At 39.3% G+C, this 13,834-nt stretch overlaps 1 protein-coding gene across 5 annotated transcripts in view; it reads left to right on the top strand.

The window, feature by feature from the left end:
* The window catches only part of DMXL1 (Dmx-like 1), a 137,740-nt gene that overhangs the window by 116,956 nt on the left and 6,950 nt on the right, over nt 1–13,834 (top strand). For all 5 annotated transcript variants that reach the window (XM_005857097.2, XM_014541700.1, XM_014541698.1 and 2 more), the window contains 4 exons: nt 2,405–2,532; nt 5,291–5,383; nt 6,745–6,836; nt 8,524–8,576. In XM_005857097.2, coding sequence (XP_005857159.1) covers nt 2,405–2,532; nt 5,291–5,383; nt 6,745–6,836; nt 8,524–8,576 — 366 coding nt within the window. The remainder of the gene's footprint in view (nt 1–2,404; nt 2,533–5,290; nt 5,384–6,744; nt 6,837–8,523; nt 8,577–13,834) is intronic.

Raw genomic sequence — 13,834 nt, 5'->3', positions numbered from 1 at the left:
AGAGCGTTGGCCTGCGGACTGAAGGGTCCCAGGTTCGATTCCGGTCAAGGGCATGTACCTTGGTTGTGGGCTCATCCCCAGTGGGAGATGTGCAGGAGGCAGCTGATCGATGTTTCTCTCTCATCGATGTTTCTAACTCTCTATCCCTCTCCCTTCCTCTCTGTAAAAAAATCAATAAAATATATTAAAAAAAATTAGTCTGTTTGTACTACCTTGAATTTATTCAACACTAAAAGTATATTTTCTATCCACAAGTCTAATGTGAAGTGAAAACTAGGAATCAGTAATGAAGCATAGAGAGCAACTAGTCAAATGTGTTTTATAAACAAAGCCTAAATAATATTACTCCCACAGCAAGAAACATTTGGCATTTCTTAAAAATCTATCTTGATTCTATATAGTAGGGTTTGGAAGTATCTTGAAATATTGAAAGGACTTCATTTCTTCTCATCTCCATAGTCATCTCTGTCCCAACAGATGACTAGTTTGTAGGAAATATTCTTTACCTCAATCCCATAAATTTAAACAAAGAGATCCCTAGTTTCAAAGGCAGTTAATGGACTTATTTTCAAAGTCATTAGGTAACATCAGATCACTTCTGTTTTGGAATAAGAACTTACTTTCTTCAGGGAAGTATCATAACTGGCAGATAAAAGACTTGAAAATTTTAAAGCTCATTAAATTAATCACTGGATTTTTTTCAGTATATCTTTTCATGTCATGATCAAGTGTACAGGTAGTAATTTAGCTCAGCAATAAACACTTTTTATGTAGTGAGAATGTTATGAGACAGGATTTTTGAAAATTTTACTCCAAATTTCAGATACCTCATAATAGCTTCTTCTCTTGGAGTAGATTTTGAAAAAATCTTAGTCACTAGAAACCAATATTTTTTTACTTCTACCCTAGAGATATTTTTTACAAGTTAGGCTAACAGGTTGGAATAAAATAGAAATGAAAGTCTTAAGAGGACTTCCTTTTTAAAATTATGAACTTATTGAGGTTTTCACCATTGTAGTTATTAACCCATTTCTTACCTCTTTGATATAATACTATTCAATTGCTAATGAGGGATATTTACTCATACAACTTGGTTATAGGAACCTTTATCTTGCCCTTTAAAATCTTAGGCTACAAAGGCTTTAAGATACTATTTCATTTTATATGTCATATACTAATAATGAAGGATTTTTCTCAAATAAATAAAACCAGAAATAATAATACAAAATTTTGAGCGGTTTTTAAACTCAAGTAGCCCAATTTATTTTTCTGAATAAGCTAAGCGAGACTGTTGGGGTAGAGAGAAAATAACTTTTATCCCAGTCTCAAGAATTCTCCCCACGCTTCCACCCCAGCCCAGTGTTAAAACATTTCAAAACAATTGAAGTCCATTTACTTTAAATACTTGGTAAGGAATAAGGAATCTTGACTAATATATGACTAGCAATGTGGTAGGTCTTTATTTACATTAATAAATTTCTCATGACTTCTAAACCTCATTAATACTGATAATTATACTTAACATAAATTGACACCTATATGTATCATTATTCTCCTTTTATGGGAAGGAAATAGCATCAGAGAGATTAAAATAAATTTCTTAGTCTCACAAAATTAGTAAATGGTGAAGTGAAGAATTAGAAATTATTTAACTTATTCATATTTCTCAATGAAACAACATTTTGAGATATCAAGTAATTGGAATAGCTACTAGAAATGTTTTTTATCATGACATTCAAGGCCTTCTACAATCTTTTTTTTCCAAGAGGGAAGTGTATAAACTTTTAAAAATATATATATTTTTATTGATTTCAGAGAAGAAGGGAGTGGGAGCAAGAGATAGAAACATCAATGATGAGAGAATCATTGATCGGCTGCCTCCTACACACCCCCTACTGCGGGTCGAGCCCACAACCTGGGCATGTGCCCTTGACCAGAATTGAACCTGGGACCTTTCAGTCCACAGGCCCATGCTCTATCCACTGAGCCAAACCAGCTAAGGCAAAAATGTATAAATGTAAACATTAATAGTATTACTGTTAAGAATTGGCTCTTTAGTAATCCCAAGAATTTAAGTGGTTATCATAAAAGTTATTTATTAAAGGCTATTAAAACATCATTGAGATCATTTCAAAAGGAAATAATATTTATAGAGTTCTGCTTTAATTGCTTCTGTTGTTTTGTATGAGCATATGTTCTCAGTCAAATAAAAGTACATCATATTACTATCTGTTTTTAAGATGAAATATTCAAGTGAAATTTCATACAAAGGTAAATTCATATAAATTGGCTATGCTTCATTTCTTAGGTGTTTCTTCCATAAATATTTTCACATTGGATTAAAAAATAAATTTTCCAAAGATTCCTGAAATAAATTCGCAATTTGTGCCCTCTTGTAATGCAGATCTGACAGGAGCTCAGGATGGAAGTGTCAGAATGTTTGAATGGGGCCATTCTCAACAGATAACCTGCTTTCGATCTGGCGGCAATTCAAGAGTTACAAGAATGAGATTTAACTACCAGGGAAATAAGGTAGTATATAAAAATACAAATGGGAAAATGGTTTGATTATGTTGGAGGTTTATAAATATTACTAGTTTGGGTTTCTGAAGAGTATAGCTCAGTGAGCTAATAGTAAAGCATTAATCTATATGAATTAAAAAAAAAAAATCTCTCCAAGAACGCTTATATTTGTTTGGTTCTTCTTGGAAAGACGTATATATGTCTATTAAAATTCATTTAAATGATGCTCAAGGACCAAATGATGATAGGACCACCTTCTGTTACACATTTTTGATTAAACATTTGATATATATTTTTGTTTATCCTCTGGAACCTACTCGAAGTATGGTCAAGTACCAGGTAGCAAGTAACATCTGGGAACATCTTAGAGTGCAAATTATTGACTCTACTTCAGACCTACTGAATCACCATCTGCATTTTAACCACATACTCTGATGATATGTACACACATTGAAGTTTTGAGAAGCACTGCTCTAGAACAGGATATTGACAAACTATAGTCTAGCCATCTGTTTTGTAAATAAAGTTTTATTGGAACACAGATACTCCATTCATTATTTGTTTTCTATGGTTACTTTTCCACTATAACATCAGAGTTTAAGAGAACAAAGACTTTACAGCTGGCAAGCCTAAAATAATTACTGTAGGGTCTTTAAGGAAAAGTGTTGCCCAGCCAGTGTTGCCCAGTGGTTGAGAGCCAACCCATGAACCAGGAGGTCATGGTTCGATTCCCAGTCAGGGTACATACCCGGGTTGTGGGCTCAATCCCCAGTAGAAGGTGTGCAGGAGGCAGCCGATCAATGTCTCTCATTGATGTTTTTATCTCTCTATCCTTTTCCCTTACTCTCTAAAGATCATGAACCAGGAGTAAGAAGGGCTTACCAAGTACTAGAAATATTGAGAAACAACACGTGCTAAACATATCCTGATTGTTTAATTTTTGTTTTATTTTTAATTCAAGGATAAAGAGAGCTTCTAGGAAGGAAAAGAGGTAACAATGGTTACTTAGAGCCTCTCCACCACCATCTCCAAAAATTAATGGCATTGCCTTCAAAATAGAGGCTACAAATAGACAGTAGAACAGTGATGACGAACCTTTTGAGCTCGGCCTGTCAGCATTTTGAAAAACCCTAACTTAACTCTGGTGCCGTGTCACATATAGAAATTTTTTGATATTTGCAACCATAGTAAAACAAAGATTTATATTTTTGATATTTATTTTATATATTTAAATGCCATTTAACAAAGAAAAATCAACCAAAAAAATGAGTTCGCGTGTCACCTCTGACACGCATGTCATAGGTTCGCCATCACTGCAGTAGAACAATACTTACAGAATTCTGATGTACAAGTAATGAGAACTATGAGTTTGATGTCTATCCAAACTATTATTCGGATTTGACAGCAAAATAAACACATTTTTTAAGTATGCAGAGACTTGGTACTTTCTATATACCCTTTCTGAAAAACATACCTAAATCTACTCCAAAAAACTTAAGAAGAATAACAAAAAGGATAGCCCCTGGAAAAATATCTATAACAAATATAGTAAGAGTTGGTTTATATCTCATATTAGCCCTATCAATCAGATTTTTAGAAGACAACTTAATAGAGAGGTAGACAAAGGATATGTACAATCAACATTAAATTATGCATGGCCAATAACCTTTATTAATAATTGAAGTAATGCAGTGTTTACTAATGTGTAAGAAAAGTGGGAGTGTAAGTTGGTATTACCTCTTAGGATTTAATTTTGTCTTTAATTACCAATTTTAGATAATGTCCTTTGACAAAGCTTTCCCATTTCTAGATATCTATCCTACATAAATACTCAAAGGTATATGTACAAGAATGTTCAAAGTAACACTTTTTATGTGGGAAAAATTGGAAACTGTCTATAGGGAAAAGTTTTAAAAAGTTATAACTATATAGTGTAATGCTACACAACACAAGAATGAGGGTGATTTATATGTACCAATGTGGAAAGATGGCTATAAGTTAAAAACATAATTGTAAAATTGTGTGTGTATTATGATTCTAACTTTAAAAAAATTACGTATGTGTGAATTGTTGAATATTTGTACAACAAATCTCGAAGGGAACCCATAAAATTGTTGTTAATTGTTAGGCCTGGAAATGGGAGAAGGCAATAGTCCAAAGTAGACATTTGCTTTATTTTATATACTTTTTATAAATATGCATTATTTTTATAATCTAAAGGAAAAAATTGCCAGCAGCCTTACTCATCCTTCAAGATCTGTATCATATAATCCCTTTCTGGATTATTTGACATCTTCCCAATCAAATTGCCCTGAGTTCCCATAGTGGAATTCTTTTTACTGTGATAATCTTTGTTTCATTGTATTCTCTACTGTTATTTACATGTTTTCCTTATTGTATATTTCTGGAAGTTATCATTTTGTCTTTTTCAAAATGAACAGTTTTCTATCTTATACATGCTAAAACTTTATCACTTAGCTTAATGTATAAATCCAGCATCCTATTTTTGGAGTACTTACAGAGAATATATAGATTATGCTGTTGGTTAGCATTAATAAAATGGGTCTCTGATGTTTATTTTTTTAATGTCTAACCTTGAAATTTTTAAAATAGTACCTAAGTGTTTTTCTGGATGCATAGGTGAAGTGAAAAGTTAAACAATTTTTAATTAAATGTTTAGGAGTCAACATATGGGATTCAAAGTAAGGGTAAGGGTAAATGTGTGCTTCTGTATTTGTATTAAACACTTAAATATTTTTTCTCTAAGTTTGGAATAGTTGATGCTGATGGATATTTAAGTTTGTATCAAACAAACTGGAAATGTTGTCCAGTCACTGGAAGCATGCCTAAGCCATACCTGGTAAGCCAAAAATTCCTAACTTCAAAATTTTATGAATTTTTATTTTAAAGACACTAAGAATATATATTTGAGGCAAGAAATATTAAAGCCAAAAAAATAAAATCTGTCTAGTCCTATGTATTCAACAGTTTACTATAAGCTCCTGTCCTTGTATTATGCGAAAATTACTCTGTAAGGCATAAAAATCTCTGGTAACTTGTAAAATTAACCTGTTTATAACCAACATGGCACCTCCAGAGACCAATGCAAACTGTGAGTTACTCAAACCCTTTTCTAGCCTCACTAAGCTGCAGTGGGTATTACACCTAAAAAGAATGATCAAAAGCCCAGTGCATCTGGTTGCCTTTCTGCGTTATTCCTCATGAACAAACAAAGTAGAAAGTGTATTCTATAGCTGGTACTATTATTTTCTTGCTCATCTCTTTTTAAAAAAAAATTGATACATTTCAATTCAGGATCAGACAGGCTTAATGAATTTTCTACATCTTCACAAGCACTGAATTTATATATAACATATTCTTTAGTGAAGCCCTTTATAGGACTAAGCAATATCTATCAAGAAAATATTAAGAATATGGGTTAAGATTCTGATAATTCACCTAAGGTTAAATGCTTGAATATAGTACTAATCTAATGAAAGCAAACAAGGGAGAGTTGATGAGATACCTTTATTTTTCCCTATATTTTTATTAAGTCAACAGATTCAAATATACACATTTATGTTCCCTAAGGGACTGTTTTTGTATGATTTTTTAATTTCTAAAGAGATAAATTGGATTAAAATGTTCATTATTGACTTTGGGGGAGTAAAGTAGATTTGTTTGTTTTAAGGACATATCCTCTAGCCCAGCTCCAATAGTGATCAGGGAGGAGTGGGGAAGTGACTCAGAGGAAAAAATCTTCATTTGATGATTTTGACATACTTTAAAAAATCATTTATTAGCCCCGCCTGCATGGCTGAGTGACTAAGTGTCAACCTATGAACCAGGAGGTCACGGTTTGATTCCTGGTCAGGGCACATGCCTGGGTTGTGGGCTTTATTCCCAGTGTGGGGCATGCAGCTTATTTAAATGGTTCAGGAATAGGTGTGTGTATGTGTGCATGGGTGTAAGTATATGAAAGAAGGAGAAGCAAAGCAAATGTGGCAAATGTTAAAAATTGGTGAATCTGGGTAAAGGGTGTATGAGTATTCTCTGTTTTACACCTGAAATTTTTCTAAAGTTCAGGGGGTGGGGCGGGAGGGGAGGAAATGCAAAGGCTTTAAGTAAGCCACAAATTACATGATCATTTTTTGATTAATGCATCTACCTCGTTATGAAACTGTTAATAACATTAACATTTGCTGTTTATAACTATTACAGACTTGGCAGTGTCATAACAAAACAGCCAATGATTTTGTCTTCATTAGTTCCTCCTCTCTAATAGCTACAGCTGGTCTTTCAACTGACAATAGGTAAGAGATTATAACTGAAATTGAAGTGCGTATGAAATAGCTGAGCTTTATTTCTAATTGCTTTATGTCTTTACATCTCAAGAATGTTTTTATAATCATGCCTTTAAATATATTTATTATAAAAATTCTTTCTTTGGGCATTTTAGTATTCTAATTGTAAATTTAACGGTATTCTGGTGCCATTAAAAACAAATCCAGGTAGCGTAGGGGGAGTCGAATACATGGTGATGAAAGGAGACTTTATTTTGGGTGGTGAACACACAAATCATAGAATAGTACACTTGAAACCTATATAATTTTAATTAGCAATGTCGCTTCAATAAATTAAATAAAATTCAAAATTTTTTTGAAAAAAATCCATTCCTTTTGTATTGTTAATATTCTGATGTTAAGATTTGAGTGTAAGAAAGAAGGTTTGGTTGTTGGTGGAATTAATTTTTCCCCATATGATTCCCTGTGTTAAGAAAGCTTGAGGAAAAAAAACCCCAAAAACTCAATTAGTTATTGGCCATGCTATTTAATTAATGCTCACTATGGCTCTATTAGCTAGATCAGTGATTTTCAACCTTTTTTATCTCATGGCATACATTAACTATTAAAATTCTGCAGCACACCTAAAATATATTAATTTTTGCCCATCTGACAAAAAATAGGTATAATTTTGATTGACATAAAAATTATTATCTACCATATTTGCTCCAAAGTGACTTTTTAAAAAAAAATCAGGTGTCTACACTTGTATGTAAGGATTTCTGGTACCAAGAATTAATCAATCAGATGCAACCTTTTTATGTAACATGACCAATGAGATTCGACTCTATTATATGATCTATATATTTATGGTTCAAGACAGGGCATTCACACCAGATGGCTATTGTTGTGTTGGCTGTTGTCATTTTTTTTAATTTGACAGTCTAAGGGAAGAGAGGTCAGTATCCCTGAATACATAGTCGGGTATTTCATGTTTTAAAAATTCTTGCAACCAACCAGTTGAAATCACTGACTGTTTCACAAAAAGAAACTAAGATTGCTAATTGTACATTAGCTAATAAGTGATAGCCTGTCTCCATCCCCTCAAAAATCTTTAAATATGTCTTCCCCTGCCTCCATCTCCACACCCCCACTTTTGACTTCCTTCATACAGCTGAGTTATGAGGTCAAGGCCAACTGAGGCTGGTGAGCTTTTATATTTAGGGGTACGGCCTAGAAATGGGACTGCCCTAGAAATGGGACTGTAGGAATATGGAGTTTTTAACCCATCTTCCATAGAAATTCTTACAGATATTGGTGCCTCCTTTGCAACTCATGGAAAGGCATAAAAGCTGCTCCCATTCATAGTAGAAATAAGTTTTCTTTGCACTCCAGAAAATTCAGTGTATCCTATTTGTGTATGGGAGTCTGTTAGAGAATCAGTGAATATAAAAAGTAGCTTCCCTATTCAGGCTTCATATAGTAGTATTTGTAAATACATGTTAATATGAATTACTCAATTTTATGAGTTATTAGTTTTTAAATTGTGTTCAAAATTAAACATACATAAATATATTGGTTACTTGTATTTGGTGTGTTTATAAATTTAAGAACTTTCTGAGAGAGCAAGGTTTAAATGTTACGTTACAATATGAGACATACTTTTTATTCTGTTAACTTTGTGTCACTCAAGAGTAATCTTTTTTTTTTTTTCCAGAAACATATGTTTGTGGGATACTCTTGTAGCATCTGCCAATAGTTTAGTTCATGGTAAGTTTTGAAAGCATTTTATAAATATTGAAAGTCAAGAAATTCATAAACTAAATACTATTTTTAAATGAATATGGTTTTTTAAATGGCATATTTATTAGCCCATGAGGTTTATTTTGCACTTGGTGGCACAGTTTAAAAGCAGAAATAATGCAGTATGCATAATTAACCCTTCACTATACCTTAATGAGGGACAGTAGAACAGATAATATAAAAATCATTTGTCTTTACTTTGGATCTGATGGTTATAAGTCATCATTGTGAACATCAATTATTGCATAACATTTTGTTCCCACTCACCATTCCTATTTAACTAACATTGTACTGGAAGACCTAACTAATGCAGTAAGACAAAAGGAAATAAAAGGTGTACAGATTGGAAGAGTAGAAAAAGAATGTTTTTATTCACAGGTGAAACAAATATCTCTGTAGAAAATCCCTAAGAATCTACAAAAACCACTTCCAGGAATGAATGTCTGAGTATAGCAGAGTACAGAATACATGATCAATACTAAAGTCAGTTGCTTTCCTATAGACCAACAATTGGCATTTGAAATTTAAAAAATACTACCATTTATAATATCCAAAATAATGAAATATTGAGGCATAAATCTAACAAAATATGTATAACATCTGTTGGAGAAAAAACATAAAAGATAAAAGAAATCAAAGATCTAAATAAATAGATATTCCATATCCACAGATTGGAATACTCCATATTATTAAGTTGTCAGTTCCAACATCATAGGTTCAATCCTATCTAATTAAAGTCCCAGCAAGCCATTTTGCACATATCAACAAACTGGTTCTAAAGTTTGTAGAGAGAGGCAACAGATCTAGAATACTAAGAACTTTAGAAAAACAAACTTGGAGGACTCACATTACCTGATTTTAGATCTTACTATAAAGCTATAATAATTAAGATATTGTGATATTGGCTTAAGAATAGACACATATCATAGAACAGGATACAGACATACCTCAGTGATGTTACTGGTTCAGTTTTGGACCACCACAATAAAGTGAATATTGCAATATAGGCATACATCATTTTATCGCACTTCCCTTTTTAAAGCTTTACAGATGTTGCATTTTTTACAAATTGAAGGCAAGATCTTCCACTAGCACAAAGATTACTACTTGCTTTCTTGCTATATTCTTTTATTGCAGTGGTCTGGAACTCAATGGCAGTATCTCTGAGGTATGCCTGTAAAGCGAGTCACACAAGTTTTTTGGTTTCCCATTGCCTATAAAAGTTATGATTACACTATACATACTGTAGTCTTTTTGGTAACTATTGCTCTGTGGTATGTGATGCTGTTTGATAGCATTTTATCCACAGTTGAACCTGCTTCTGCTTAGTCAACTAAGTTTATGTAATAGTCTAAATCATTTGTTGTCATTTCAACAATCTTCACAGCATTTTCACCAGGAGTAGATTCCATCTGAAGACATCTTTCTTTGCTCATCCATAAGAACCAACTCAGCATTTACCAAGTTTTAGCAATTCGGTCACATCGCCAAGCTCCACTTCTAACTCTGGTTCTCTTGTTATTTCCATCACTTCTGCAGTTACTTTCTCCACTGAACTCTTCAACCCCTCAAAGTCATCTAGAAGAGTTGGAATCAACATCTTCTAAACTCCTGTTAATATTGATATTTTGACCTCTTCCCATAAATCACAAATGCTCTTAATGGCATCTAGAATGGGGAATCCCTTCCAGAAGGGATTTACTTTGCCCAGATCCATCGGAGGAATCACTACTTATGGCATCTATAGACTTAGGAAATGTATTTCTTTTTTTAAAAAAATATGTTTTTGTGAGGAAAGAAGAGGTATAGGGAGATGGAACATTGTCAATTGACTGCCTCCTATGCGCCCCTTAATGGGGATCAACCCCACAACCTGGACATGTGCCCTGACCAGGAATCAAACCCATGACCACTTGGTTTCTGGGTTGATGCTCAACCGCTGAGCCACACTAGCCAGACAAAATGTATTTCTTAAGTAATAAGAATTGAAAATTGAAATTACTGATCCATGGGTTACAGAATGGTTGTTGTGTTAGCAGGCATGAAAATATGAATCTTGTACATCTCCATCAGAGCTCTTGGGTGAGCACATGCATTGTCAATGAGCAGTAATAATTTAAAAATAATTTTTTTCTGTGCAGTAGGTCTCAACAGTGGGCTTAAAATAGTCAGTAAAGCCCTAGCCAGTTTGGCTTAGTGAATAGAGCATTGGCCTACGGACTGAGGGGTCCCGGGTTCAATTCTGACCAAGGGCACATGCGGGCTTGATCCTCAGTAGGGGCTGTGCAGGAGGCAGCCGATCAATGATTCTCTCTCATCATTGATGTTTCTCTCTCTCTCTCTCTCTCCCCCCCCCTTCCTCTCTTAAATCAATAAAGAAATATATTTAAAAAAATAGTCAGTAAAGCACATTATAAACAGACTAGAGGCCCGGTGCACAAAAATTTGTGCACTCCGGGGGAAGGGGGGGTCCCTCAGCCCGGCCTGTGCCCTCTCACAGTCTGGGACCCCTCGGGAGATAATGACCTGCTGGCTTAGGCCTGCTCCCGGGTGGCAGAAGGCAGGCCCAATCCCTAGGTGCAGCCCCTGGTTGGGCTCAGAGCAGGGCTGATTGGGGAGTTGGGGCACCGCCCCCTGTCATGCACAGAGCAGGGCGGATCGGGAGGTTGCGATGCCACCCCCAGTCATGCTAAGGATAGGGCCGATTGGGAGGTTGGGGCACCGTCCCCTGTCACACTCAAGGCAGGGTCGATGGGGAGGTTGCGGCGCCACCCCGTCATGCACAGAGTGGTCACACCCCCTTCAGGGTGGGGGTCCCCACTGGGGTGCCTGGCCAGCCTGGATGAGGGGATGATGGCTGTTTGCAGCTGGTCACACCCCCTTCAGGGTGGGGGTCCCCACTGGGGTGCCTGGCCAGCCTGGATGAGGGGATGATGGCTGTTTGCAGCTGGTCACACCCCCTTCAGGGTGGGGGTCCCCACTGGGGTGCCTGGCCAGCCTGGATGAGGGGATGATGGCTGTTTGCAGCTGGTCACACCCCCTTCAGGGTGGGGGTCCCCACTGGGGTGCCTGGCCAGCCTGGATGAGGGGATGATGGCTGTTTGCAGCTGGTCACACCCCCTTCAGGGTGGGGGTCCCCACTGGGGTGCCTGGCCAGCCTGGATGAGGGGATGATGGCTGTTTGCAGCTGGTCACACCCCCTTCAGGGTGGGGGTCCCCACTGGGGTGCCTGGCCAGCCTGGATGAGGGGATGATGGCTGTTTGCAGCTGGTCACACCCCCTTCAGGGTGGGGGTCCCCACTGGGGTGCCTGGCCAGCCTGGATGAGGGGATGATGGCTGTTTGCAGCTGGTCACACCCCCTTCAGGGTGGGGGTCCCCACTGGGGTGCCTGGCCAGCCTGGATGAGGGGATGATGGCTGTTTGCAGCTGGTCACACCCCCTTCAGGGTGGGGGTCCCCACTGGGGTGCCTGGCCAGCCTGGATGAGGGGATGATGGCTGTTTGCAGCTGGTCACACCCCCTTCAGGGTGGGGGTCCCCACTGGGGTGCCTGGCCAGCCTGGATGAGGGGATGATGGCTGTTTGCAGCTGGTCACACCCCCTTCAGGGTGGGGGTCCCCACTGGGGTGCCTGGCCAGCCTGGATGAGGGGATGATGGCTGTTTGCAGCTGGTCACACCCCCTTCAGGGTGGGGGTCCCCACTGGGGTGCCTGGCCAGCCTGGATGAGGGGATGATGGCTGTTTGCAGCTGGTCACACCCCCTTCAGGGTGGGGGTCCCCACTGGGGTGCCTGGCCAGCCTGGATGAGGGGATGATGGCTGTTTGCAGCTGGTCACACCCCCTTCAGGGTGGGGGTCCCCACTGGGGTGCCTGGCCAGCCTGGATGAGGGGATGATGGCTGTTTGCAGCTGGTCACACCCCCTTCAGGGTGGGGGTCCCCACTGGGGTGCCTGGCCAGCCTGGATGAGGGGATGATGGCTGTTTGCAGCTGGTCACACCCCCTTCAGGGTGGGGGTCCCCACTGGGGTGCCTGGCCAGCCTGGATGAGGGGATGATGGCTGTTTGCAGCTGGTCACACCCCCTTCAGGGTGGGGGTCCCCACTGGGGTGCCTGGCCAGCCTGGATGAGGGGATGATGGCTGTTTGCAGCTGGTCACACCCCCTTCAGGGTGGGGGTCCCCACTGGGGTGCCTGGCCAGCCTGGATGAGGGGATGATGGCTGTTTGCAGCTGGTCACACCCCCTTCAGGGTGGGGGTCCCCACTGGGGTGCCTGGCCAGCCTGGATGAGGGGATGATGGCTGTTTGCAGCTGGTCACACCCCCTTCAGGGTGGGGGTCCCCACTGGGGTGCCTGGCCAGCCTGGATGAGGGGATGATGGCTGTTTGCAGCTGGTCACACCCCCTTCAGGGTGGGGGTCCCCACTGGGGTGCCTGGCCAGCCTGGATGAGGGGATGATGGCTGTTTGCAGCTGGTCACACCCCCTTCAGGGTGGGGGTCCCCACTGGGGTGCCTGGCCAGCCTGGATGAGGGGATGATGGCTGTTTGCAGCTGGTCACACACCCTTCAGGGTGGGGGTCCCCACTGGGGTGCCTGGCCAGCCTGGATGAGGGGATGATGGCTGTTTGCAGCTGGTCACACACTCTTCAGGGTGGGGGTCCCCACTGGGGTGCCTGGCCAGTCTGGGTGAGGGGCTGAGGGCTGCTTTCAGGTTGGCGGTTGTTGACTGAAGCTCCCAACTGCTCCTTTTTTTTCTCTTTTTTTATTTTATTCTGGGCCAGCTTTAGCTCTGGCTCTAGCTCTGAGGCTTCGTATCTGGTTTGTTTGCCATTCTATAATCGAAACAATGTATAACTTCAGCTCTGAGATCCCGGCAGGCTGAAAGCTGGTTTCTAGGGTTTTGTTTAGCTTCTTATTTGCAACATAGTACATAGTTGCTTAGAGTTGCAACTCAGAGGCCGGCAAGTCAGGCGGGGAACGTTGGAGTCTGCAGTCACTGGAGCAAGCAAGCCTCATGTTCGCTTCCAGCTGCCTGGCTGCCGGCCGCCATCTTGGCTGACAGTTAATTTGCATAAGGATATGCTGATTAGCCAATGGGAAGGGTAGCGTCATACGCTAATTAGCATGTTTCTCTTTTATTAGTGTAGATATGCTGTCATTCAGGCTTTGTTGGTTCTTTTTTGTCGTTAATCCTCACCTGGGGATATTTTTACATTGATTTTTAGAGAG

This window comes from Myotis brandtii, unplaced genomic scaffold (genome assembly GCF_000412655.1).
Source record: "Myotis brandtii unplaced genomic scaffold, ASM41265v1 scaffold1071, whole genome shotgun sequence".
NCBI lineage: Eukaryota > Metazoa > Chordata > Mammalia > Chiroptera > Vespertilionidae > Myotis > Myotis brandtii.
This window is presented reverse-complemented; position numbering and strand designations above follow the sequence as displayed.